We start from the raw sequence: 25,275 nt of genomic DNA on the forward strand, positions 1-25,275 counted from the left end.
ACTTTTTAAGATGTATTGATAACCTTGGGAGCTCATTTTTAAACATATAAAATTAAGTATATTGTCTCAAATTTAACAAAAAAAACCTTCTATATTTTGAAAAGTATGAAAAATTGTTTAAGACAAGTCAAGATTAGCATTTGCATTGAAAAAAAATGACGCCAATACCCCCCTTGACTGACAATGAAAATCGGCTTCAAATATCGGTTATCAGCCTCCTTGACTACTAATAATCGGCATCTGTATCAGCCATGAAAAAAACCCCATATCGATCTAGCTCTAGTCGACTTGGTACTGTTGTGATGGTACATCGTGTGATTTATTTTCTTATTCATACTATGTCGAGCAAAAAAGAATGAATGAATTCACATGCATAACGCAACATATGGTGTTCCGCAGGGTTCAATTCTGGGGCCTCTGCAGTTTTCATTGTATCACCCTTGGGTTACATCAATGTTGGTCATTCACTCCCATCCATTCCTATTCTTTTATTTTGGTTTGAGTAAACTTTTGAGGTGACCTGCAGGCCCATGTTTGCACTGACACACTGCTTGTTGATATATGTGAGACTTGTCCTGGCGGGGCAGGCGAAACTTAAAACAGCATGACCACTGGGAGGTTGTCAGAACGTCCCGAGAAGGAGGAGGCAGCGACATGGAAAGTCTGACAAACCTGCAGTGGGGTTAGGGTGCATGGGAGTCTGAGCCCGAATACCGTATGTTTACGGCGCAAAAAGTGCATCTGGATGCAGTATGCATCTTTCCATCGGCCTGCTCAGGTCGACAGTAGTCTGGTTGTCGTCACGCCCACGCCTCGATCCAGTGGAGCAGGCTCCTGCGTGCTGTTGACTGCATCATGCGCGTGGATCCAGAATGACGGGTTGTCACTGGATCCCCAATGAAGATTTGTTCAGGCCCAACCTGACCGACCGGTTCCGAGTGGATGGTACGATTCTTCCGAGAGATCTCGCATTGTTCCCCTGGCTTTGTTTCTGGCTGCACCCACCCTGCTGAACAAACTTCATCCACCTATCAGCCCCCGTAATAACAACCCTTCTACTTACAACTGTCTGTGCTGTATTTAAACTGACTATGATTAGTGCATGAGGTTGGGGGGGGGGGGGGGGGATCAAAGCAATGCGTCTTTTAACGATTAGCACTTCTGTTGTTGGTCAATGTTCAAAACTCCGGAAAGTGAATCATGACCTTGTAATGCAGTTTCTTAGTCTTGTTGGAGGTACTGAACCCCACCAGTTTCCTATGCACATTCACAAAACCCTTCAAAAATAAAATATATGATCAGACACAATGAAAAGAGCAAAGGCCCCAGAATTGAACCCTGTGGAACACCATACGTTCCGTATTGAATTCATTTTGCACATATTTGTCTGACCAATTCCTTTTCAACATAGTGGATAGTGAAGGGATTGCAACAATAAAGAAATCACACGACGTACCATCACAACAGTCAAAAGTCGACTACTTAGCGCACCAAATTCCCTGTACAGATAGGCCGAGCAATGTAGCGTGATCACATCGTTTTCAACAATCAATATTCAAAGACCACTGCTCTATATCACACTGAGAATTATTTCTATTATTTTGACCTCTTCAACTATAGATAAATACGATTACCAATTTATTAGAGGCAGTGCAGTTTGATGAGCATTTCACTACATGCGGAATATGAATGATTAAGTTATGAGTGGGCATTAGCATTGTGAGGGCGGAATATTGTATTGTATTCCATTAGATTGTGCAGAGAGTGAGTTGACATGTAAACTTTTCGCTGACAAAAATGGGGAAACGCAAACGAGAAGAATGCAATAACCGTGTGGCCACAAAAGAGGAAATAACCATTCAAACCTGCTCAGTAGAGCGGAAGTAGTCACACTTTGACATGAGCTAATTATGTATGTATTCACATTAATGTGATATAAGAGTGCGGGAAATCACTTAATTGGTCCACAAATTAATTATTTGCTACAAAATAATGGCATCTTTGTTCATATGTCCACGCCGGTGCCATTTAGCAAAATTCTCTTCCACTAGCACAACAGATCATCATTATTTCAGTGTAGTATGTTCTTTTTTTTGTTTGTTGGTGTGCCATGAGATTTTTTTCCAATGTAAAAAAACCTTGGCTGAGTAATTGTTGGGAAACACTGAGCTTAGTGTACCATCACAACATCTGCACACACAACAAGCTCTGTCAGCAAAGTGTGCTACATTAGTTGGCGGGTAAGGAGAGGAGTTGCTGTTTGGGGAGTTGAATCGACCAGTAGTCAAAATGTCTGCACACGCACACTTGACTTTTTCAAGGACACTGACAGGCACACTTGTTTGCCACGCCGCCTTGCTACATCTGATAGCGTCAGACAGGCAGGGATTAATGGGAAACATTGCCACTGATTTTTTTTTTTTTTGTAGTCAAAGCAAACATTCTTCTGCGCACATGACACAATGTGTGTTTGTTGTCGCTCATCTGGCGGAGAAATTCACAAACGTGTGAACTTGGGAGCATCAGCCGGCGAGCAACGGCGGGAAATAACGAGCTGTTCTGTTAGCAGGCCTGGTTAAAGTGTAGCCAAAATTGGCTAATCAGCCCGGCCCTCCCCCATAAGGCCTGAACACCTGGTATGCCCCAGAGGTTCACGCCAACAATGGACACTTGTCTAACAGCACAGATAAGCCTTTATTCCTCTTCCTCCTGCTGCACCCTTGCCGTTCTTTCTAACTTTTAATCGAGTGCAGGACTGTGGCCGTCAGTTCCCAATTTACATGTGCTAACAAATCACTGTTTTATGCACTCATGCAAACATATAAAAGTATATTATAAGGAAATGCGTTTTTTTTGCAGTATTTGATTGGATGTCTTTCATACTCAGAGGATGTTTGTGACTTGTGTTAAAAAAAAAAAGAAGAAGTCAATAAAACACCCAGAATTGTTTGATTAACTACCAAGTGATAATGACTCCGAGGTGAGGGAATTGTTCAACTGTGGAGCAACAGCCATGGTAAACTTGATGGGTACTCTGCTGCCATCTGGCGGGCTGGTTATGTCACTGCATTGACTAAAAACACCCACAATCCCACTGTGATAATGACGAAAACACCCCAAATTCAACGAGTACACAATAAATGAGTTTCAAAATAAGCGCGGTATGAAAAAAAATAAAAACAGTACTCATGTGTTGCCATTACTTCATGTTGGCTTATTTTGTATTATTATTTTGTGATTTATGGTTTTACTCAAAGCAAAACAAAATTCAAACGTGTGTTGTGACATTGCACACGTGTATTACTGTTGAGGTAATAAGTCTTTGTCTGTGTGAATAATAATAATAATAATAATAATAATAATAATAATAATCAGCATTATCATTTGTTTAATGGTAATATTTAGACGGTACAGGCGTACCCAATGATTTGGTGGATAAGTAAATATGGAGTTAGCATTATCAGCTCAGTAAATTCAACCACAATATTTGAAGTGGACTGCAGCTAATATGATTTTACATTGAGAAACTAAAACAATGTGTAAAAGTGAACAATTCCCCACAGGAAAGTTTCCCAAAGCGCATTTTGTGTAAAATCCCCAATTATAGCGTCCACATTGACTGCTTTTATTTGATTTCCCAGCCAAGTCTTCACTGTGTGGGTTGAAAGTAGGCTCACTTTCGCACCCTGTCTTCTTCTTCGTGTGGCTGCCCGCAGACTACTGCCATGCCTCAGAAATTAGCTTCTCTCCTCCGTTGCTACACATTAGCCCAAATTGCACATGGTGCTAGCTCGCTTTTATACGGCTGTAAAAAAACAAAATAAAAATAAGATCCAGCAAATCAGCTTGTGATATTAATCTACCAGGAGTTTTTATGTTACATTTTACGATGTAGACTGATTAGAGCCAAACCTCTGCCTCCCCCCTCACGCGCGTGTTGTTGGTGTGTGTCTGTCACAGCTGGACGACCCATCTGTATTCCCCGCCGTGATCGTGGAGCAGGTGCCCGCCACGGATCTGCTGCAGGTGTACTCGGGCCTGGAGTCGGACGAGGTGACCAACGGCATCATGATGGACAACACCATACACGTGGCCGAGGCGGCCTCAATCCTGGTGGGAGGCGTGGACCTCTCAGGTTGGAAAATTGGACATTTAGAGACGTCCATCCATTCATTATGTATAGCGCTAGTATAACAGGAATAGAGAATGCTCTGAAACCTGACTTCTTTTTAGCTGTCAGGATTACCCCCCCCAAAAAATTGCTTGTGTCCTAAAACCTACGGTACCACTGAGTCAGCAATATAGGAAGGTGCTTAGCCCTGAAATATTTTGTGAGTAAGTAACAAAACTTCTCGCTACAGCATTTTGTACTAACTGTAGGCTTTTTTTTAATTCTAGACATTAGAAGACCAGAAAACGGTGTTTGTCAATAGTTAAGGCAATATGTAAAAAAATGTGTAAACTATGATTTACATTTTTAGAATGGGTCATACTTAAGTGAGATTGTGGAGAAGAAAAAATAGTTCCGGTAATATTCTGAAAGTGCATTTGAAAGAGAGAGCCTCATATAACGACGATGCCCTGAAGTCGAGTAATAATTGAAGCGTCGGAATCCACAGCTAGTAAAAAGATTGTTAAGTCACTTTTGCATGAGCAATCTCAATAGTGATCGACTTTGAATCCAGCTGGAAAAGTTGCAAGAGATTGCAATTTGTTCACTAATATTCAAGATGAAAGACGCCTTTGCCTTTGATGATGTCACATCCGCCAATCGTCGGACCTCGCCCTATCCCAACCCTCAGGAAACACTGAGACGAATGCTTAGGTGTCACTTCAGGTTCTCCACTTTTTGAGGAAGTGCTTGTCAATTTCACCTCGCCGTCACTCTGCTGTGATGATAGTCCAGTTCATGTGAGCAGCCACGGAGCGTCAACTACACAACAGCACTCAAAGAGTCATGTTGGCAATTTGGGGGCGGCCCTGACGATTGGCAGCTGTGACATCAGCCAAGATAAAAGATCAAAGGGACTTTTTCATCTTGAACGTTGTCATCTGTGAGTCTACATGTGAAGGGCATGGATGGAAGTTTGTAGTCGATAGCAGCTCTTGTATGAACGTACGTGCATATTGTTACCACTGACGGTAATGAAGCGGCTGGAGCGCATCAACGACTGCGCCAACCTTAACAACAAACGAGAGATGAATAATATTAACTTGTGTGGCGGCTTTTAGTTGGCAAGGCACGTTTGACGTGGCTCCTTTTTCGTCAAACGCTATGCTAGGTAATGTTGCTAATGCTGTCTGTCTGTCTGTCTGTCTGTCTGTCTATCTATCTATCTATCTATCTATCTATCTATCTATCTATCTATCTATCTATCTATCTATCTATCTATCTATCTATCTATCTATCTATCTATCTATCTATCTATCTATCTATCTATCTATCTATCTATCTATCTATCTATCTATCTATCTATCTATCTATCTATCTATCTATCTATCAGTTAAGAGTTATTTGTCCTTTATATTTGTTTTTTTTTTAGAAACAGTCTCAGGCGCAGAAGACAGCATGGAGACAAACGAGGCGGCCGCGGCGCTGCTCAACATGGAGTCGCCTAACAACATATTAGACGAGAAGCGCATGTGTAAGACGGCTCTTTGGTTGCTAACATGCTACTTCTAGAATGCTAGTCTAGACTCGTTCCCAAGATTGTTTGGTTATTTTCATCCATTTTCTAAAGTGCTTCACTTGATTTGGACCTTGGGCGAGCTGGGTGAACAAGGATGCTGTTATTTTTTCTTCAACCATTTAGGAAATTATTGAAATAGGATTGATCTGTTCCAGGCTAGCGTTTTAATTATCATACAAGTATAAAGCCTTTTTTTTGGGGGGGGGGGGGGGGGGCAATTTTCTCATGATATCATTACATTAAAAAAATATTTTTTAGCCTTTCTTCTGTGAAATGTATTTTGTGTCCTCTTGGATGCGGTTTAGTTCACAACTACGGTACTCTGCTGGAGGCGGACCTGACGTACGCTCCCCTAAGGCCCGACCACATGGAGAACGGCGCCCTTGACATGTCGCTGGACGAGGACACCTCATCCATGGACGAGATCCCCCAAAAGTGTCCCTTGAAGCCACAGAAAAAAACCAAAGGTCAGATTGCAGCGAGCGTGTTATATACAACATGCGTGGACTTTTTTTTTTTTTTTAACTCAACGCCCTCTTCAATTTGTCTCAGTGAGAAAGCCCCGAGTGGTACGCTCATGCTCCCCCATCTCCACCCCGAACCTGCCACTGAGGAAGAAGAGCAAAGAGGGCAAAGGTAAGCGTCGATAACAAGTGTTCCTCCCTTGTAACGAGCCAATCAAAATCAAGGTCTCTCACCCTCTCGCGGCGCGCTCTCTGTGTCACCCTGTGCGCAAACAGCCAGGGTGTGAATGATGGGTTTCTCAGGGCCTGCAGGGACGCGCTAGCGGGCACATTGATGCACCACTGATAGAGACTACTGTGACACGTTAGTCTCACCCTTATATATCACCCTGCCACGGCGGCTGGGATTTAGGCGGCTACTGGGAGCGTTACTGTTTTTAACCACCATTGCTTAAAAGTCTGCCGCACATTAGGCTAATCGACTTCCTGCCTTTCTGTCATTTCGTCCATCCCAAGATGCGCACATGCGCTCAATACAAGGTCGGACAAGATCATCTCCAGGTTGATGCCCGCCTTCGATTTGTTGAGATTTAAACAGGAAATAGTGGATTTATGATCAAATCAAAGTCATTTACTTGTCATAGAAGTGTAAAAAAGTTCATAATTGTAATACTGATAGCAAGTTTTGCATTTCGTGGAGCTCGTGTGGTCAAACATACAGTGGGGGAAAAAAACATGCTGTAGCATGTGTTGACTCGTATATGTTAAAACAGAAATTGAACCCCTGTAAAGAGAGGCTGATGAATAGTGCATCGTTTGAGACTGCTGGGAAGTTGTAAATTTCCTACTTAAAGTTCACAAAATTAAATTTCAAAGCATCTCCGTCAAAAAAATATGGCTAAGAAGTCACATTTAAATGCGCTCGCCTTAGATGAATGCAAATTTCTACTTCAAAGTTGTCCTCGACCTGGAAAATATCTTTAGTGCTTTCAACACCAGCCCACTAACTATACTTAACTGTTGGCTATTTATTAATTTGGTACAAGTGTTGCAAAGATGGTTAACTCATTCACTGCCATTGACAGCTATAGACGTCAAAAATTCATTTAAACTATTTTTATTAGTTTAATATTTTTTCCTTCTATTTTGAGTATGAAAACCTAGATTTTTTTTGTACATTTAGAACAGATATCAAATTTGTGATCAAGCGATTAATTACGATAACATTTTTTAATCACCTGATTTTTAATAACCTTTTGTTAATTTTTGTTTTTGTTAATGTTTTTTTTTTTACAGAAAAAAATATTAAAAATTAGGGGCGTCGGGAGATTACAATTTTTAAACGTAATTAATCGCATGACTTTGCTAATTAACTCACGATTAATCACAAATTTTATATCCGTTCTAAAAAAACCTAAATCTAGGTTTTTATACTTTTGTTAGCAAAAGTGGGTAAAAAATGTTAAACTAGAAATAGTTCAAATGAATTTTTGACGTCAATAGCCGTCAATGGCAGTGAATGAGTTAAGAATAAACGAAACCATTCCAACACAATCAATGTCTTGCATCTTTGTGTCAAATTCCAATTGTACAACCTGTTAAAATAACACAAGTCTACTCCATGGATGTCAGGTGTATTTGGATATTAAAATAATAATGATAATTTAAAAAGCAAAAAAAGCAAATAACAATGTGTTCCCCGTCTTCATTTCAGGCAACACCATCTACCTGTGGGAATTCCTCCTGGCCTTACTGCAGGACAAGAACACCTGTCCCAAATATATCAAGTGGACACAGCGAGAAAAAGGCATCTTCAAGTTGGTCGACTCCAAGGCGGTCTCCAAGCTTTGGGGAAAACACAAAAACAAGCCGGACATGAACTACGAGACCATGGGACGGGCGCTCAGGTATATATATATATATATATATATGTATATATATAAATAAAAAAAAGAGAGGGATTGTCATTGTTGGAGGCATGTATCTGTACAGCATATTTCATACAACTCGCGAGGGAAATGTGGCAGAAAAACAAGTAAAAGTGGCAAAACAAAACATTTGATTGAAAATGGATTAAATGTCAGCATACTAGCAGTCAGCAAAGTAGCAACCTGAGTAGGGAAAGTTCTAAGGCTGTGGAAAAGTATTTTACATACTCAACTCAAAACTTTATTTACGGCAAGATAGCAACCTGACTATAGAAAACATTAAGGCAGATTGACAAGGATACAGTATAACATCTTGAGAATTGATATGAGTTTCATGATGCTAGCAAAAACTGTGAAGGCAGATTTGATGATGATTTTGCGTCTAGCGCTGTTTCTTTTCTAATGAGGTTTAATAAAACGCAAACTAACGTTTAGCAAGGTTGCATCCTGAGAAGAGAAGGCGCAAAGGCCAATTAATCAGGGTTTTGCATCATGCCCTGTATACAAATATGATAGGTTAAGAAGTGCTAAAATGCTAACATGCTAGCAATAGTTTTTAAGCATTCAATTGATTTTGATCAAAATTAAAGCATTAAATGGCCATAAAAAATATATAAAAACGATGTCCAGATGCATTAAAATTTAATTAAATTACTTTAAATTTGAAAATAAAAATATACTGTTCCTGCCACCAACGTCCATCATAAAACACTAATGCCACATAGTGGCAGAAAAAATTACCTCAACACAAAATTGTGACTCAGTGTTTCACACTCCTTTTAACTGTTTAGTATATCTTGTTAACTTCAAATAACTATGAATTATTTACCATAAAATTGCTAAATCAATCAACTGGAAGATACAACCACATTTGTATTTGGTAACCACGTTTGTCCACTTTTATGTTAATTAAAAAGAGAATGAAAAACTTTAAAACAATATTGTACAGTTACCACGGACAAAAATGTGCAATTGAACGCGAGTTAACTATATAAATCATGTGATTAATTATGATTGAAAATTGTAATCGACTGACAGCCCTAATATATAAAACGTATACTGTATGCATGTGTGCGTGCATGTATGCAGTACAACGTGGACATTAAATTATTTCCAAGTTGCATTAAAAAGCATTGAATGAGACCGATACCTGCGGAAATCCTGTATAACGATGAGTTGGTATGATAACATACGCTCTGCACTCTCATTAACTGCAGGTACTACTACCAGCGAGGCATCTTGGCAAAGGTGGAAGGTCAACGTCTGGTCTACCAGTTCAAGGAGATGCCGGCCGACCTGGTGGTGATCGAGGACGACGACGCGGGGTCTGACGGTCATGAGTACGGCGCCCAAAGGTCCGCCAACGGGAGGTCTGTGGCGCGGGGGGGCTCCAGAGGGAGGGCCCACCAGCCGGTCAAGCAGATGAAGAAAGAGCCCGTCGAGCAATGTCTGCAGCAGGAAATGCAGGCAGGACAAGCGGAACAACTCCTGCATATACTGCAGGGTAACCAGGGGGCGGACATAGCGCAGGCTATGAGGTACACACGCTACATAGACACAAGGCACTTTTCTATTTTGGAATATCATTACCGCTCGAATGGTTACCAGGAGGAGGGAATTAATTCAAAGAAAGCAAATTGCTTACGTTTCAAAGATTTTCTACATATGTTCCAAGATTTTGTTTTGGTCCAATGGGACCAAGGTTTAGCTTTTTGGACATCGTTTCAAACAACAGTTCTCCTTTGTAGATTTATTATATTGATTGTACAAGCAATTAAAAGGGGAAGTCAACCAAAAGTAAAAAATCTTGTCAATAATATATTCTATGCAGCCTCACTACTCTAAATGTGGTCTTCTGGTTAATGTTGTGTCAGTTGAATATGAGTTAAGCAGCAAAATCCATTAAATATATGAGAGACAATTCTGATTCCTTGTAAATAGAGTATTCATTGGTCCTTTTGAAAAAATTTTTTTGGAAAATCAGCTTCCACATATGACTTTTGATTTGTGTCATATTTGATACATCCGGTCACAATGCTTTAAATTTGTACATTTACAACTGTCAAAAATTTAACAATAAACAAACATATCAAACATATTATTAGTATTTCCCAAAATCAGAATGAACATTTCCTACTATTAATAAATATAGGCGTCTCTCCTTTTTCTCAATTGGGGCGATCTTGTAAGGAAAAGCCATCAGCTGGGTGATACTGCCCTCTAATGGATTACACGTGCAATGCATGCATCAGATATATACTCATGAAATAGAGAGCTCAAAATGTCTTGTATTTAGTATGATACATTTGGCTTTATAGGGTTAATCAGAATGTCATGTTTAGGCTAGTGAGGTAATATATTATTGTCAAGAAATGTTTAAGGTTGACTTCCCCTTTAAAAAGTTTTTTTCCATACCTTATCCTCGTTCTCCGCGTAAGTCCTGTTTTCGTCTTTCCAGGTCCATGAACACTTCTGCTTCACTCCCGGTTGTCTTGACGTCTTCAAGTTCTCTTCAGTCGGTTCTCCCCAACGGGGACTCCACTCACTGCTCCCCCCCGCGCGTCCTCCTCCAGTCTAGCACCCCAGCCAACGAGGTTTTGACCATCCAGGCGGCCAGCGGCCTGCAAGAGGGCCTCCCCCAGCAGCTGCTCGTCACCAACCTGGGCCCGTCGGCCATCTTGTCCTCCTCCGCCACCTGCACGCTTCCCATTTCCGCCGCCCAGAGCCTCCCGCGCCTGCTCGCCATCAACACCGCCTGCGGGCAGACCATGGTGGCGCAGCAACCCGGCACCGTCATCGCCACCGTGCTGAAATCGGGCGATTTGTGCGGGCTGCAGGTGAAAGAGGAGATGCTGGACTCTAGTTATTTCCAGTCCATGGTCAACGGCGACCCCTCCCTGGCCAACACGTTCGCCAAGGAGGAAATGGACGCCGGCGAGGCGGAGCTGCAGTACCGGACTGTGATCATCGACACCAGCCACACCCACGGCCACGAGTTCGCCAGCGAGACGCCGTTCAACGGATTCTCTTCCCAAAGCAGCAGCCCGTGCGAAGGCCTCACCCCTGTGGAGGAGCTGGAGGTGCGAGGGGAGATGTCCCTGCAGTCCCAGCAGACCATCAAAGGCCTGCAGGAGCTGCCCATCTCTGTGCAGCTTCCGGCAAACTTTATCCAGATAAAGACGGAGCCGGCGGAGGCTTGACATGCTTCTGCAGCGCGAGGACCATTTGGACGTGATGGTGGTTGTTTTTATTTTCTTCCACATTGCTGCAATCGGATCCAGGATCAGATGTTGCTCCTCAAGGTTGCTCAGTTCAGCCTCAGGGTTCAATCGTTTACTCACCTTTATGTGACCATGTGCCTAAAGAAATGCATCAAGGGAGTGTTTTGTATTTTTTAAAGATGTCACATTTCAGTTTTTGGACATGCGAGGATATTTACACACCAAACTCCTCCCTTAAGGAGAACAGCCATTGGATGAAGTAGGGATGCCTGTCTGCCAAATGTGCCAGTAGTCTGTTATTGTCAGCGGACTTGTAAATGGTGAAAAAAAAAAGAGGTTTGGCTTGATACAAACCAAAACATGGGGGGACTGAACACAAAAAGGATCCAACATGCGTCAGTACTGGAAAAAAGGACCCTGACGACTGCTTTTGGGACTTTCACCAGAACGAGTTTATTTTCTTAGAAGCAAAAGAAAAGGCATGCATGACTTCTCCAGTACTTCGTGTTTCCAAAGTGTGGAATCGGGCATTTGGAAAAGAAAAAAAATTCTTGGTGCAGACTGGAGACAAAGACGGAAAGAATTCTAGATAAAACATTATTTTTTTTTTATCAGTCTGGTGTTTCTGAGGCTGCAATCCTGTTGATGTTAGATTCATGGATCTCTCTCTGTATATACAAATGATATACAGTACGCTTGAGATTCACTATTAAGGCCACGGCAAACTTTATTTATTTTGTGAATTTCTAAATTCTGTATAAAAAGGCACATTTGTATTCTATTTACATGAGGGAAAATACAAAGAATATACACATTTAGTACGAGGAAGACCAAACTTATTTTTTTTTCTCCATAATAATATAAACAGCTTTTCTATTTGCCTTGTTTCCATTCCCCTTACATGCTGTTGTACATATCCTGCTGTGTGTGTGTTATGCAAAATATAGCTGTCACGCATTAAAAGCTTTCAAGAATCAGTATCAAAAGAATCAGTCAGTATGGGTATAAAAAAAGTCATATATCAGATGTCATTGTTTCTTCTGGACCAGTGCGATTTTGTTCATTTTCACGAGCGCTCTCTGCTCCTGCTCTCGTGCGTGTCCAATGTGTGCCTTCTCGATATGCCACCAACACCTGAGGCCAAACGTGATCGGCCCGGCCACATTGATCCACATTGATCCACAACGCTGCGTCGGAACTAGCCAAAGTTTCCCGAGATGGGGTTGAGGCACGGCGGGGACATGCGGGCAACTCAGACCTCGGTCTACAGAGCAGGAGTTCTAAACTCAAGTCGTTTGTTTCGACCTGTAAGGACAAGCTGAATGTATGCATACTGTTCAAATATATGCAAGATGACAATAATTACACTGGAGATGTTTTCCTATCCAAATCTTTATGCTGCTGCTATTTGTTTTGTTTTTTTTGCTCTGTATATACGTTGTATACCCTGTATGTAGACCACCCTTGCCTTAAAGCACTGTTGTTTGCGACTGTTGATTGTCAGTGGCCTTCTTTATGCTGAGTATAGAGTAGATTTATAAGGCTTCTTTCTTGTGTTGTGACACAGCAGATGTCCACAAATCACATAGCAGCAAAAAAAAGAAAAGGAAAAAAAAAATACACGCAGAAACATTAAACTTGGAGACAAAACAGTGTCATGTCATTTGCTTCTGGTGTCTGAATCTGAGAGGGATGCATTTGTAGCGCAATACACTAACCACTTTTTATCACACTGTTAACACTGTAAAAAAAAATTTTGGTTTGGTATTGTGACAAGCTGTGATTGGTCGTTACTTGAATCATGAGCACGATGTCAACAGCTAGTGGCAAAATGGCCGCCCATTGAGATGGATAAAAATGGGTGGATTTTGTTGTTTACCCTTAACTCATTCACTGCCATTGACGGCTATAGACGTCAAAAATTCATTTAAACTATTTCTATTTAACGTTTTTTCCCACTTTTGTTACCAAGAGTATGAAAACCTAGATTTTTTTTTTATTGTATTTGAACAGATTTAAAATGTGTGATTAATCGTGAGTTGACTAGTGAAGTCATGCGATTAATTACGATTAAAAATTGGAATGGCCTGACGCCCCTAATTTTTTATATTTTCTTTAAAAAAAAAGATTAAAAATTAAAAAAATATATATTAAAAAAAAATTGTAATTGTAAGTATTCGCATGACTTCACTAGTTAACTAACAAATTTTATATCTGTTCTATCTTATCTAGGCTTTCATACTCTTGATGAAAAATGTTAAACTAATAGAAATAGTTCAAATTAATTTTTGATGTCTATTGCTGTCAATGGCAGTGAATTAGTTAATATTGTGTTTAGACTAGTGGGGCTCCATAGAACATATTGTAAAGAAATAGAGACCAACTCGATGCAGATAGTTAGCATCTCTCGAGCTCATATGAGAAAAAAAAAAGATGTTGAAGTAAGAATAAATGCGAAAAGGTTGAGAAAAGCCCTTTTGCACACGCTGAGAATGACTTGACTATGTTTAAGAGCAGTGGCTGACTGGCTGTGGGTGGATGAATACATTAGCACGTTAGCATGTGACACAGTCACAGCTGCAGACAGCCCAGTCTGTCACCACCACGGCAGAGTGACTTAGATAGATTTTCCAAGAGCTTGTGTGTGTGTTTGTGCTCCCCGGATAGTGGCGGTGCGTGGGTGCAGGCTAAGGAAGCTGTCTGGATTTGGGGTTAGCCTACTGCGTCGACACCCACGTGCTGCACAGCTGTGCACCCCATGCTGTAAGAAGCTCCATCCTGTTCTAGTTTGAAAACGGCCACGCAAAAAATACAACCCGATCATCAACAAACAAGCCTATTTCATCACAACACTCGCATCGATCGCCTGCCAAAGTGAGCTCGTTTATGGATGGCTCAAATAATAGAAGGCGTCTATAACATCACACTATTCCGTTACTTAATGAGTCAGAAAGACAGAAGATGGCACGAACCGAGCCCCCATGGGGGGAAAAAAGTGGTGGCACTATTTCGGTGTCGCCCGCAGCCACCGACACAGCTTCGCTGTTTACTGCTGTGCCCCTCGCCGTGGGAGCACTTGAAGGATGACGGCTGACATGATGGCGCCTCCAGCGTGTGACGAGAAGCGGTGCAGGGACGAGGTTCGTTTAACCCAGTGCGCTAGAATGCAACATGGCAGAATGTGGGCCTGACCGTACAAAACATCCTGCAACAAAGGCAGGGGTGGAAAGAAACAAAACGTTTTTTAAAAAACTACGTAGGCAATTTTAGTATGCTATCTGTCTCGTCGTAAAAAAAATATGTAGTAACATTTACATATCGCTGGCGTCATGCTGAAACCCCGTATGTCCAAATATGGTCAATTCCCCCCCCCCCAACCCATTGGGTTTGTTATGAGGTAGATGCCACAGACTTCCGACTTCCGGGTTTTACACATCAGCGCCATTTCTGGCCACTGCTGGCCGCGTTCCCACACTCGCACCCCCACCCCTGCGCCCCCCAACCGCACGCTCCCGCTTATCGGCAGCAGGGCATCTCGGCTATCTGAAATGCTTCGGAGCCTCGCACTCGTCGATGGGATTGCGCAACCAAGGGGCACAAAGGCGGAAGCATGAGAGGACGCGGCCCACACGTCGCAAACCGTGAACGGAAACAAAGTTGATGGGTGAAAACCCGGAAGTCAAAATGCCGTAATGCCGTTTTTGTTTTGTTTGGTTAGACCCCTTTCCTGATTGTAAACAAAGTTGACGTAAGGACGACGTCGCTGCTTAGCATGTACACAAGCCGACTGTGAAGGATTGTGAAAGTTACTTTACACATTTTCAGAAGGAAAGCAACTTTCTGATCCTTAGAGTGGGAGGGCGATGTTACAGAGTGGCCCAATGTCTAATAGAGATCCTGACGTTGACGTCACGTGTCCCAAAATGGCCGTTAGCGCATCCATTTTGGCAGCATAGAAAAACGCGTCTGCGAATGATGAGATAACTAATGCGTAGCCAATGTTGCACTTTGTACATGGTGGCTAAATTAGCAGATGCTAACTGTTACCACACGCTAAATGTGCAGGAAATAATTTGTTTCGTTGATTTGTGCTGCTGTAGTTGAATAGATATATAACACAGTTGAATTTAATAGCTGACTGACACCATAAAGGAGATATTTTACGGTATAAATGACGGCGGCCGCAGCCAATTTAGCAGCTACTAAGTTGCTTGCGTACAAAAATAACACTGCCAAGACTTTGTGTGAAACTGCCAACTTTGATGGCATTTTGACCACACATAAAGGGGAAATAAATCTGGATTGTCCAAACTCTGTAAAGCCTTTGTATTTTCAGATTTGAAAGCACTCACCGGCAACACAGGAGGGAATTAATTCCAGCATTGCCAAGTTGAAAAAGTAACTGTATTCCATTACAGTTACAGGAAAAAAAAACATGCAAACAGATTTCAGGTACATTTATTAAAAATGGGGATTACTTTACAATTTATACGACGAGAGAGTGCGAAAGAGAGAGACACTCACAGCGAGAGAGAGAGAGAGAGAGAGAGAGAGAGAGAGAGAGAGAGAGAGAGAGAGAGAGAGAGAGAGAGAGAGAGCGTGCGCGCGCGCGCCCGCGCGAGTGGGACAGTTGCAACACGTCAGGGAGGTGGGAACGAATGAACTGACTAGTCGTGTCCTCCACACGCGGGCAGTTTGAAAAAGCTTCACGGACGGGAAGAGGAAATGGCGACCGGTATTCACTGGAACGTACTCGGAGCGAAAGTTTGAGCTGAGAGTCCAGCGGCATGCTACGCGCTGTAGCTTCTTGCTAGCTAGCCCGCTAGCCTACAACCATAATGTGAGTTACACCTTCCAAACAAATCTTCCTCCCACCAATTTACTATTTAAACATCATACACAACACGGCTAAACTTGTGACTGGGATAAAAGTAAATTTTGCAGTCTATCTATCTATCTATCTATCTATCTATCTATCTATCTATCTATCTATCTATCTATCTATCTATCTATCTATCTATCTATCTATCTATCTATCTATCTGTGAGGTGTGGTTGCTTTCAGTGACAGTTAGAAAATAGCATATGGCCTTCAATCAATAACCTACATGCTTTTTAATTACACAAGGATTTTTGCTATTTGTAGGCTGCCCGGGTCCCTATCACCTGCAAATAGCAGGAGCACATTGTATAGAATATATCTATATATATATATATATATATATATATATATATTGTGGTCATATTTATTTTTATTTTGTCTTCATGAGCATACTCAATATTGGAGTAATCCAAAACGAATCCAGTTACATTACTTTAATATTATGGTACTTGGATTACGTTACTAACTACATTTTTTAGCAGGTAACTTTTAACTGTAATGGATTACAGTTTAAAAGTAACCCTCCCAACCCTGCGCATGGACTGTACAGTATCTCCAAGTTTTGGTATTAAATCAGAAATATCTGCAACTTCAACGAAGATTTTTGGATAAACACACACACTCACACACACACACGCACCCCCCCCCCCCCCACACACACGCACGCACACACAAAAAACTCAAACACAATAGCAAAAACTCAAACATGTCTTGAAATACATATGTGACTGTAGTTTCAAATATAAAGCATGTAGAGTTGTTTGAGTTTTTCTTTCTTTCTAATCCAAATGTGAAAAACTAAGTACAGTAATAATAAATACGGAGAAAGCAGAGAATGATTATTTATTGCCTCATGCTTGATGACCATTTAGGCTTCTTATTCTGCTGTATTTTAATAATAATAATAATAATAATAATAATAATAATATATTATTATTATCATCATCATCATTATTTATTAATTTATATATATATTTTTTACCCCCCAGTGACAACCACTACTTGCAATAATGTATGATGGGAAAAGTGTGCCGCTAAATGGTATTCACCTCTCTTGACTCAAGATGGCACTGTCAACACATGTTGCCACAGGAGGAGGAGGGCTCGGAGAGGCGAGTGCTTCCCTGCAGGTCATTCATGTGAATACAAAGCCTCAACTCATCCATTGCTCCACACTCTGCTAGCTTGGCAACACCTCCATCTCAACAGGCACGAGAGGATTATTTGAAATGAAAATAAGAGGGGGTGGGAGGGAGTCCACTTTCTCAATAAGTAACAAAAGGAATTAAATTGTTTGAGAGCTTCATTTGATGATAGTGGCCCATCCTCCAGGGAAGAGGAGGAGAGCGAGGGAGGGAGGGAGGCGAGGCTCCTTTGAATCGCGCTCACCTGAGAGATGCTCATACATTCCGCTTCCTCCTTTCATCAAAACAGCTGCAAACATCTGCCTGAATGCTTCGAGGACGCATACTTCCAAGATGCATGAGAAGAAGGCTTTCCTTTGACATCATCAGTAATTTTAGTGATATCACTGATTCGCTTCATAATGTGGAAGAAAAACAAACACAATATAAAATTGTACTGGTTTACCGCGCTTGGGCTGTAAATTAACATGAGGTTAATATTTGACTTGATAAGGAGGGCGTAAGCAGCGTGACTGAATTATATTGAGGCAGAAAGAAATAGATGGATTGAAATTTGCATAGACCTATCTGTTATTTCAAACTACATTCAATCAAGTCTGTGATTGTTTTGTAGCGCAGATTAACATGAGGTTGATTTACAAGATGACCTGAGTGTTAAACACTGCATTTCCTAATCCAGACTTTCATATACAGTAACTCACTCAGTTTGATCATCGTTTCAACATCACCGTAGATTTAAAGCTGAGATTTCGCTGGCCAGGAACGAGGCCATAGAAAGTATTTGGGAACTGTGAAGTCAAAGATTGAGCAAGATGCGACAAAGCGTCTGTATCAGCTGATCTCCTTCACCTCCTACCCTGTTCGATTATTTTTTTTGTTTTTGCTACATTTTTTAAGACAAAGAAGAACATGGTAACATAACGACTAAAGAAACAAAAAATGTGAGGTCAGGCTTGCTGTAAGTTTTAACTGCTTGCACTTACTTAAGAATAATCTATGCTAAATTGTTACTTAAAAGCAAAGTCAACCCCAGAAAACTATTTAAAATAATATGTTCTTATTATAGTTTTGGAATTTTTCATTTTAGTTAGTTTTGATTTCGTTTTGAGTTTTGTTTTTTAAATTGAGTTAGTTTTAATTAGTTTTCAAGGTGGTTCTGTTAGTTTTTATTAGTTGTAGTTATTTCATAAATGCTTAGTTTTAGTTAGTTTCAGTATTAGTTTTAGTTTAAAAAAATATGTGTATTACTTGAGCGCAATATTTAAAAAACACTATGGGATCAACGTCATCTGAAGGTGCTTTTCTATTGGCTGCTGCGAGATGACGTCACTTTTGTGTGACACACTTTCAAACGTCCTTATTTCGGTTAATATCAAAAATAAATCTACTTAAAATCACATTTAAAATCATCCCCAAAAGCTCATGCATTCAATTAATTACGAAGGACATTTTTACTATAATTTTAGTTAGTTAGTATAGTTAGTATGCACAGCATTCTGATTAATATTGCGTTTGTGGAATATGAATTAAGCAGCAAAATCCACCCGTTTTTATCCATCTCTGGGGGCGGCCATTTTTTTGTTTTAATAGACTATATTCGAACAATAAACAGTATACAAAATATGTGGGAAAATTGAATGCAAACATTGTATACAATAGATGGCGGCCATTTTGCCACTTGCTGTTGACTGAAAATGGCATTACAGTGCCTCATGCTGCATTCGAGGAAGGTGGGAAACCTGACTTTTCTGACCTCATACCAGAAAGTGTGCACTGCAACGGCACTTAAAACTTGGAGATTTGAGTTGGGAAGTCGAAAAAAAAAGGACCCCGACTTTAAAGACTGGCTTCAATGTGACGTCACTCAACAACGATGAACCTCGTACAGACACAGAAAGTGAATAATTTTACAATATTATAAACACATTTATCTCTTTATTTATAATATTAATTGAAAATTGCGAAATAAGTAACTTCACGTAATACAACGTGGTTTAGACTGACTGTGTTTACCAGAACAACAAACAATTGATTTCAATCAACCATCTTTGTTGACATTCGCCTCGAACACTTTAAGGTCGGAACTGGAATCAAGTGGAATCAATCTGACTTCCCATCTTCCTTGAATGCAGCATTGTGAACGCCACATGACCAAACCCAGAAAAAAAGTGAGCCGTGATTGGTCCTTACCTGACTGTGATGTCATTTTGAGTCGACAGCAAGTGGCAAAATGGCCACAATGAAAAAAAAAATGGCCACAATGATTTGCCTACCCTTTTTCCTTCACAATGCCATAAATGAGTCATCACTCACATCAATAAAGTGAATGTTCCATTTAATTTCTTTTTAAACTTGTGTCCCAATTAATAATGGTAGCAAATGTGAGCTTTTTCAGTATAACAACACCTGTGAGTAATTTTTTTCCATTTCCCATGGCCAAAATAGTTTCCAATGACAATCAAATCGGATTGCGTTCGATTCAGCGGCTTTTAAAGCGGCAATTTTGTGGTTAATATTGAACGCACTGTCTCAACAGGCGTGATGAGCGCTCAGTGAGCAGCCTTCAATGCGCGAATCTAGAAGCATTCAGCATTCAAAGGACTCTCAGGGCTTCCGTGACAATTGACTCTCAACAGCACAAAAGAGTCTTGGGAGACTTTGCGAGACAACCAGCAAAGGTTTCTTTTGTGGGGGGGGGGAAAATAACACCTTTTTTGTCCAGCAACGAGTGCAGCAGCATCCACACAAGCAGGCTTAAATAATAATAATAACAATAAGGAAAGGTTGTGTTGAGGAGGTGGAAATAGAGAGAGAAACGAGCCGATGATGTGAACTTCCCCAAAGCGCCTTAGGTTTTTTCCCCCCCCGGCAATACACTTGTCAGTATTTTTGACGTATGCTTGCAATTATTGCATTTGTTAAATTGCGCCGCTATTCTTTTTACTCGACAAGTTGCTCCGGGCCATCGGCGTTATTGATTTAAAAATAACAATATGACCGCCGCATGAGCTGGATCTATAAATATTTGCATAAGCTAATATATCATTCCCTCTTTTTCACCCACAAAATATTATTTATATCAGTGACATTAGCACGAGGCGCTGAGGTCAAGGTAATGAGGAACATACTTGATTGGCATTTTTTTAATTTTTAATTTTTTGCAGTGCAGTATGATCTGGATTGCATTACTTTCAATCCCACAATGCATCAGCGCTTACTCAACATACCCGAGGCATGCCACGTTTGTTCGAGGCTCGTATTGTTTTATTAATGACAGAAGATTTGACGTTTAATATTCAATGACATTTTAATTGAAAGAAATCAGGAAAGCCAACGGAGACAACAAGGAGAATTTTTCCTTTGTTTGGCTTTGTTTGAAATGGTCAATACATTTGGGAATATGTGACGTTTTAGTTAGACGTAAATCCTTAATGACAGATTGAAGTGTGGTGCTTTACTAAGACACACAATTGATAATTGAGCATCGTGTAGTTGCGCATCATTAACATACAATACTGCGCCTTGTTTGCACAATTCTATTTTAGCATGTTGTAATATATTTCATTGTCATTGACCTGCATAACTAACTTTATTTTCACCAAGGCCGCTACCAATCAAACAAAATCACATCCTTATTTTTTTATGTGTTAGTGATACTCAACTTGAACATTTCACAACACAAAACGAAAACAGCTAAAATATTCTTTGGACAATTAATGTTGAATTATGAAGGAAAACGTTTTTTCTATTTAAATTTTATTAACAGCAATTTTACTATAAAACAGACAAATATTCATAGAGTAATACAGGTTAAATGTTATTCATTTATACATTTATATATAGGCTACATTACATTGGAATGAATGGCGGGCAACCAGGGGTCGAAATCCTGTACTTTTCAGAGCCAATGAATGTAAAAACACTTTTTAAAAAATATAATATAAAAACACTTATTTTTTTCGTACTGAAATATTTGACATAGGCATGCGTTCTACAGGATCAGCTACAAGGACTCTAAATGTGTAAATACCTCAAAAGGGACATTAAAAAGTCTATTAACTCATTCACTGCCATTGACGGTTATAGACGTCAAAAATTAATTTGAACTATTTCTATCAGTTTAACATTTTTCCCACTTTTGTTAACAAGAGTATGAATACCTATAATTCGTTTTTATTATATTAGAACAGATATAAAATTTGTGATTAATCATGAGTTAACTAGTGCAGACATGCGATTCATTACGATTAAAAATTGTAATCGCCTGTTGCCCCTATTTTTTAAATAATTTTTTCTTTAAAAAAGAAGAAGATATTATTAAAAATAAAAAATAACAATTTAAAAGAAAATATTAGAAATTAGGGGCACAGGCGATTAAAATTTGTAATCGTAATTAATTGCATGACTTAACTAGATAACTCACGATTACTCACAAATCTGTTCTAAATGTACCCAAAAAAATTCTAGGCTTTTATACTCTTGTTAACAAAAATGGAATTATTTTTTTTAACTAATAGAAATAGTTCAAATTAATTTTTGACGTCTATTGCTGTCAATGGCAGTGAATGAGTTAAAAACCTCAACTTAAATTACTGCTATACTGTATGTAATTATCCATACATTACAGCAATAAAAAAAAAAAAAAGTAGCACACTTTTTCCTCAACTATTTGACATGGTCCAAACATTGTAGCATGCATTATACAGGATGTCCCAAAAATAAAAGCAAATGAAATGATAAATGACGTCTGCCTTTTAAGAAAGCCTCCAAAATGCCCCAGGGCCCATTTAGTGTGACAAGCACGCCTGCGGCCAACGCTCAGCTCAGGAAATAATTAACGGTGGTCGGTCCACTTTCATCTTGCAAGTGGTGCAAAAGATGCATCAAAGCAACGATTGGAGGCGGACAAGAACGCCCCTCTCAGATCCTACCCAGCATGCGGGCGATCCACCAGTTGCACGGCATCACCATCTGGCACACCACGTGGCCTCCCCGGTAGTAGTACGGCCACGGGTTGAAGCCGCCCAGGGGCACGTGGTAGCGCCGGCAGAAGCGGTAGCCGTGGTGACAGTACTGGCAGCAGTATCCGCGCTCGTCCAGGCGGTTGTCCAGCTCCAGGCCCACGGCTCTCTGTTGGGGGGCGTGGACATCAGATTGCATCATTATCACCAACATGGCATCCACAGCTCAATTTTTAACTTTTTACTGACTGGAATGGAAGAGTGGTGACAAGTAACAAGTGGTAAACGGTAAATGGACCAAACTCATGCCACTACTTTCCAATTGTGTGTGAGCGTAAAAAATAAAATTACAAACCCATAATCATTCATAACTACTTACAAAAAAGGGCACCTCAAGGTATGCTTGGTATCAACTCCTTCATACGACGCAAGGCTCGAAATAAGCGGTTTCACACAGCAATTTGTGATTCTCACACACGATACAAAACACAATGTATAGCAAAACAGACTCACAGATTTGTATGTTTTTCCAAAAATAATTGGTGCTACTTAGGCTGCAGCAGCTAGCTAGCAACAAGCTTCAGCTGGCTACTACTGCTGCTAAACACTCAAATAAGATAAACATCTGACATGTATTGTTCCCACAAATTTACAGATTACAAGGTGTGATTAATGGAGGGAAAGATGGAGAAGCCATGCTAATTGCTAAGCTAACCTAATGCTAATGTGAAAGACCGGATTTAAGTGCCTGGGTGATCGAGTACACTTTTCACAGAAGTCTGGCTGGAACACCGTTAAAGCGAAGCGTATCCAACTTTGAACAGCAAAATAGCAGGAAATGTAATTATGTAGTGCAATTTAGTGTCTTGGAGTGCAACAATATACAAAAAATAAAAAAATGCTACACAGTACACACATGGCTATACCAGAAATGTTATGATTACGTTACGGCATACCATACGTAAACTGGGAGGGAGTGGCCAAGAGGAAGATTATAAAAAAAGTAGAGTATATTCATATTTATATAGAATATTGAAATATGTACTTTAATATGTATTTCAATGTGATTTGTTTTCACAAAAGAGTCTTCAGTTTTGATTTCGAGTTTTGAGATCTGCACAGATGTAGATATCAATTTAAATAAGAGGCATAGTGATAGGAAAAAAGTAAATAAATAAAGAAAGATGATATTTACTGCAATGTGTTTTAATGAAATGACATTACAGTAAAAAAAAAAAAATAATAATTAAAATTATTTTACAAATGTAGATATCAATCTAAATAAGAGGCATAGTGATAGGAAAAAAGTAAATAAATAAAGAAAGATGATATTTACTGCAATGCGTTTTAATGAAATGACATTACAGTAAAAAAAAATAAAAATAATTAAAATCATTTTACAAATGTAGATATCAATCTAAATAAGAGGCATAGTGATAGAAAAAAATTAAGAAAGAAAGATGATATTTACTGCAATGTAATTTAATGAAATTACAGTACAGTAAAATTTTTTTAATAAATATATTTTATATCACTATGCCTCTTATTTAGATTGATATCTACATTTGTGCAAAAATAAGAGGCAACTGTGCCTCTTATTTTTGCATTTGTAGCACTACTGGGTGCATTTTTCATTTGATACAGCTCTGTTTAATGTCACTTCAAAATAATGTAAGAAAAGGTATAAGCAGTCATGGTGTGTTGTATCATTTTTTATAGAATATTTAAAGAGCTTCCCCGAGGACCTCGCAGCGGGCTAAGGTTACGATAGCGGCTCCTCAAGGTGTGAACGCATCTGGTGAACTTGCGCCTGTCACATGTCAGCGGAATATGTGTGAAGATCAATAAAAAGAATCGATACCCATGACGACGCATGGATGTGACATATGACTTTGAATAAATCTCAGGGGAATAAAACATGATGCGATACCCTTGACCTTTCCAACATGGTCAGCGATGGCGGTGGTGCAAACACCCAAAAAGCGTCATCTCTGACTTGTCCATCGCAGAGATCGTCAATCAAAATGCTCTAACGTGCCTTTAAGCAGCATAATTACACTATTTCAATTTCCTTCATCTCTGACCTCATAACTCTGCCGCAACGTCAGGCCTGCCTCCCCGTACGGCATCCAAATGAGCACCCTCCTCCTGACCTTGACTTTGAATATGTATCACATTCCTAAAGCAATTAGCAGGCTAATGACGGCCTAACAAGGATTCTTTCATTTGCACTCGCTGGCTGCCTCTAAATTTATAGAGGGGCCAATTGGAGCCCAAACGAAAGGTAAATTAGGTAGATTTAACGACCCCTGGCGTTCACCATTGTGCTGGCTGCTTCACGCCCTGGAAGACTCGCAGGGCCCGGGCCTTTGATCAAGAGCAACGCCTAATGGGCTTCGGAGAAGTGCCACTTAACTCGACCGCCCTCGGTCCACGTTGCGCCACATTTCAATCTCTTTTAGTAAATGGCTCCTCGGAGACAATCAGGCCGTGTCGCTCCGAGCCCGCGCCGACTTCACTTGTGGAAAAAGCTGTCAGATTCTTTGGGAAGAGTCGACTTCAGTCAAATGGCAGCAACGCTCGGACCTCAAAAGTCGAAATCATAAATCAGGACTTTGTTAAAACAAACAAATAACATAACTTAAGCTTATAAGCCACTCCTCTTGGCTGACATACACCGTAACGGAAGTTAAGTTCATTTCCGGTTCTGTTTAGCAAGTAGATTTTCCCTCCAAACTCTAGACAGTTATTACACAATTTCAGCTTAAGTGTACTCGATCACCCAATCACTTAATTCAGCACGTTGGCTATGCTAGTCTCAGGTTAACTTAGCAATTAGCATGGCTTCTCCATCTTTCCTCGTCATCCCTTTTGTGAGAATGATATGTGTAAGAAATGTAGCTTATTCGCCACCACAGACTTGTACTGACTTAGGAGCGACTGCGCAACATCTTACTAGTAGCCAGCCGAAGCTCGTTCGCTAGC

General features: G+C 40.2%; 2 protein-coding genes and 1 long non-coding RNA gene across 6 annotated transcripts in view; 2 read left to right on the forward strand and 1 right to left on the reverse strand.

Annotated features, from left to right (window-relative positions):
- The window catches only part of elf1 (E74-like ETS transcription factor 1), a 47,871-nt gene extending 34,913 nt beyond the window's left edge, over positions 1-12,958 (forward strand). For 2 of the 3 annotated variants that reach the window (XM_086084440.1, XM_086084439.1), the window contains exons 3-9: positions 3,961-4,135; positions 5,544-5,645; positions 5,996-6,157; positions 6,243-6,326; positions 7,869-8,061; positions 9,300-9,620; positions 10,541-12,958. In XM_086084440.1, the coding sequence (XP_085940566.1) occupies positions 3,961-4,135; positions 5,544-5,645; positions 5,996-6,157; positions 6,243-6,326; positions 7,869-8,061; positions 9,300-9,620; positions 10,541-11,282 (1,779 nt within the window). In that variant the 3' untranslated portion in view covers positions 11,283-12,958. Of the gene's footprint in view, positions 1-3,960; positions 4,136-4,624; positions 5,283-5,543; positions 5,646-5,995; positions 6,158-6,242; positions 6,327-7,868; positions 8,062-9,299; positions 9,621-10,540 lie in introns of those variants that run through there. The other variant, XM_086084441.1, reaches the window with a different exon arrangement.
- A 2,980-nt stretch (positions 12,959-15,938) lies between these two features.
- Positions 15,939-25,275, forward strand: part of LOC147168568 (uncharacterized) — a 71,949-nt gene continuing 62,612 nt past the window's right edge. The window contains exon 1 of the long non-coding RNA XR_015096009.1: positions 15,939-16,143. This is a non-coding gene — a long non-coding RNA (uncharacterized LOC147168568). The remainder of the gene's footprint in view (positions 16,144-25,275) is intronic.
- Positions 21,075-25,275, reverse strand: part of tnmd (tenomodulin) — a 61,554-nt gene continuing 57,353 nt past the window's right edge. For both annotated transcript variants that reach the window (XM_086085454.1, XM_086085453.1), the window contains exon 7: positions 21,075-22,459. In XM_086085454.1, the coding sequence (XP_085941580.1) occupies positions 22,250-22,459 (210 nt within the window). In that variant the 3' untranslated portion in view covers positions 21,075-22,249. The remainder of the gene's footprint in view (positions 22,460-25,275) is intronic.

This window comes from Leptonotus elevatus, chromosome 9 (genome assembly GCF_054856555.1).
Source record: "Leptonotus elevatus isolate MCC_2025b chromosome 9, RoL_Lele_1.0, whole genome shotgun sequence".
Classification (NCBI taxonomy): Eukaryota; Metazoa; Chordata; class Actinopteri; order Syngnathiformes; family Syngnathidae; genus Leptonotus; species Leptonotus elevatus.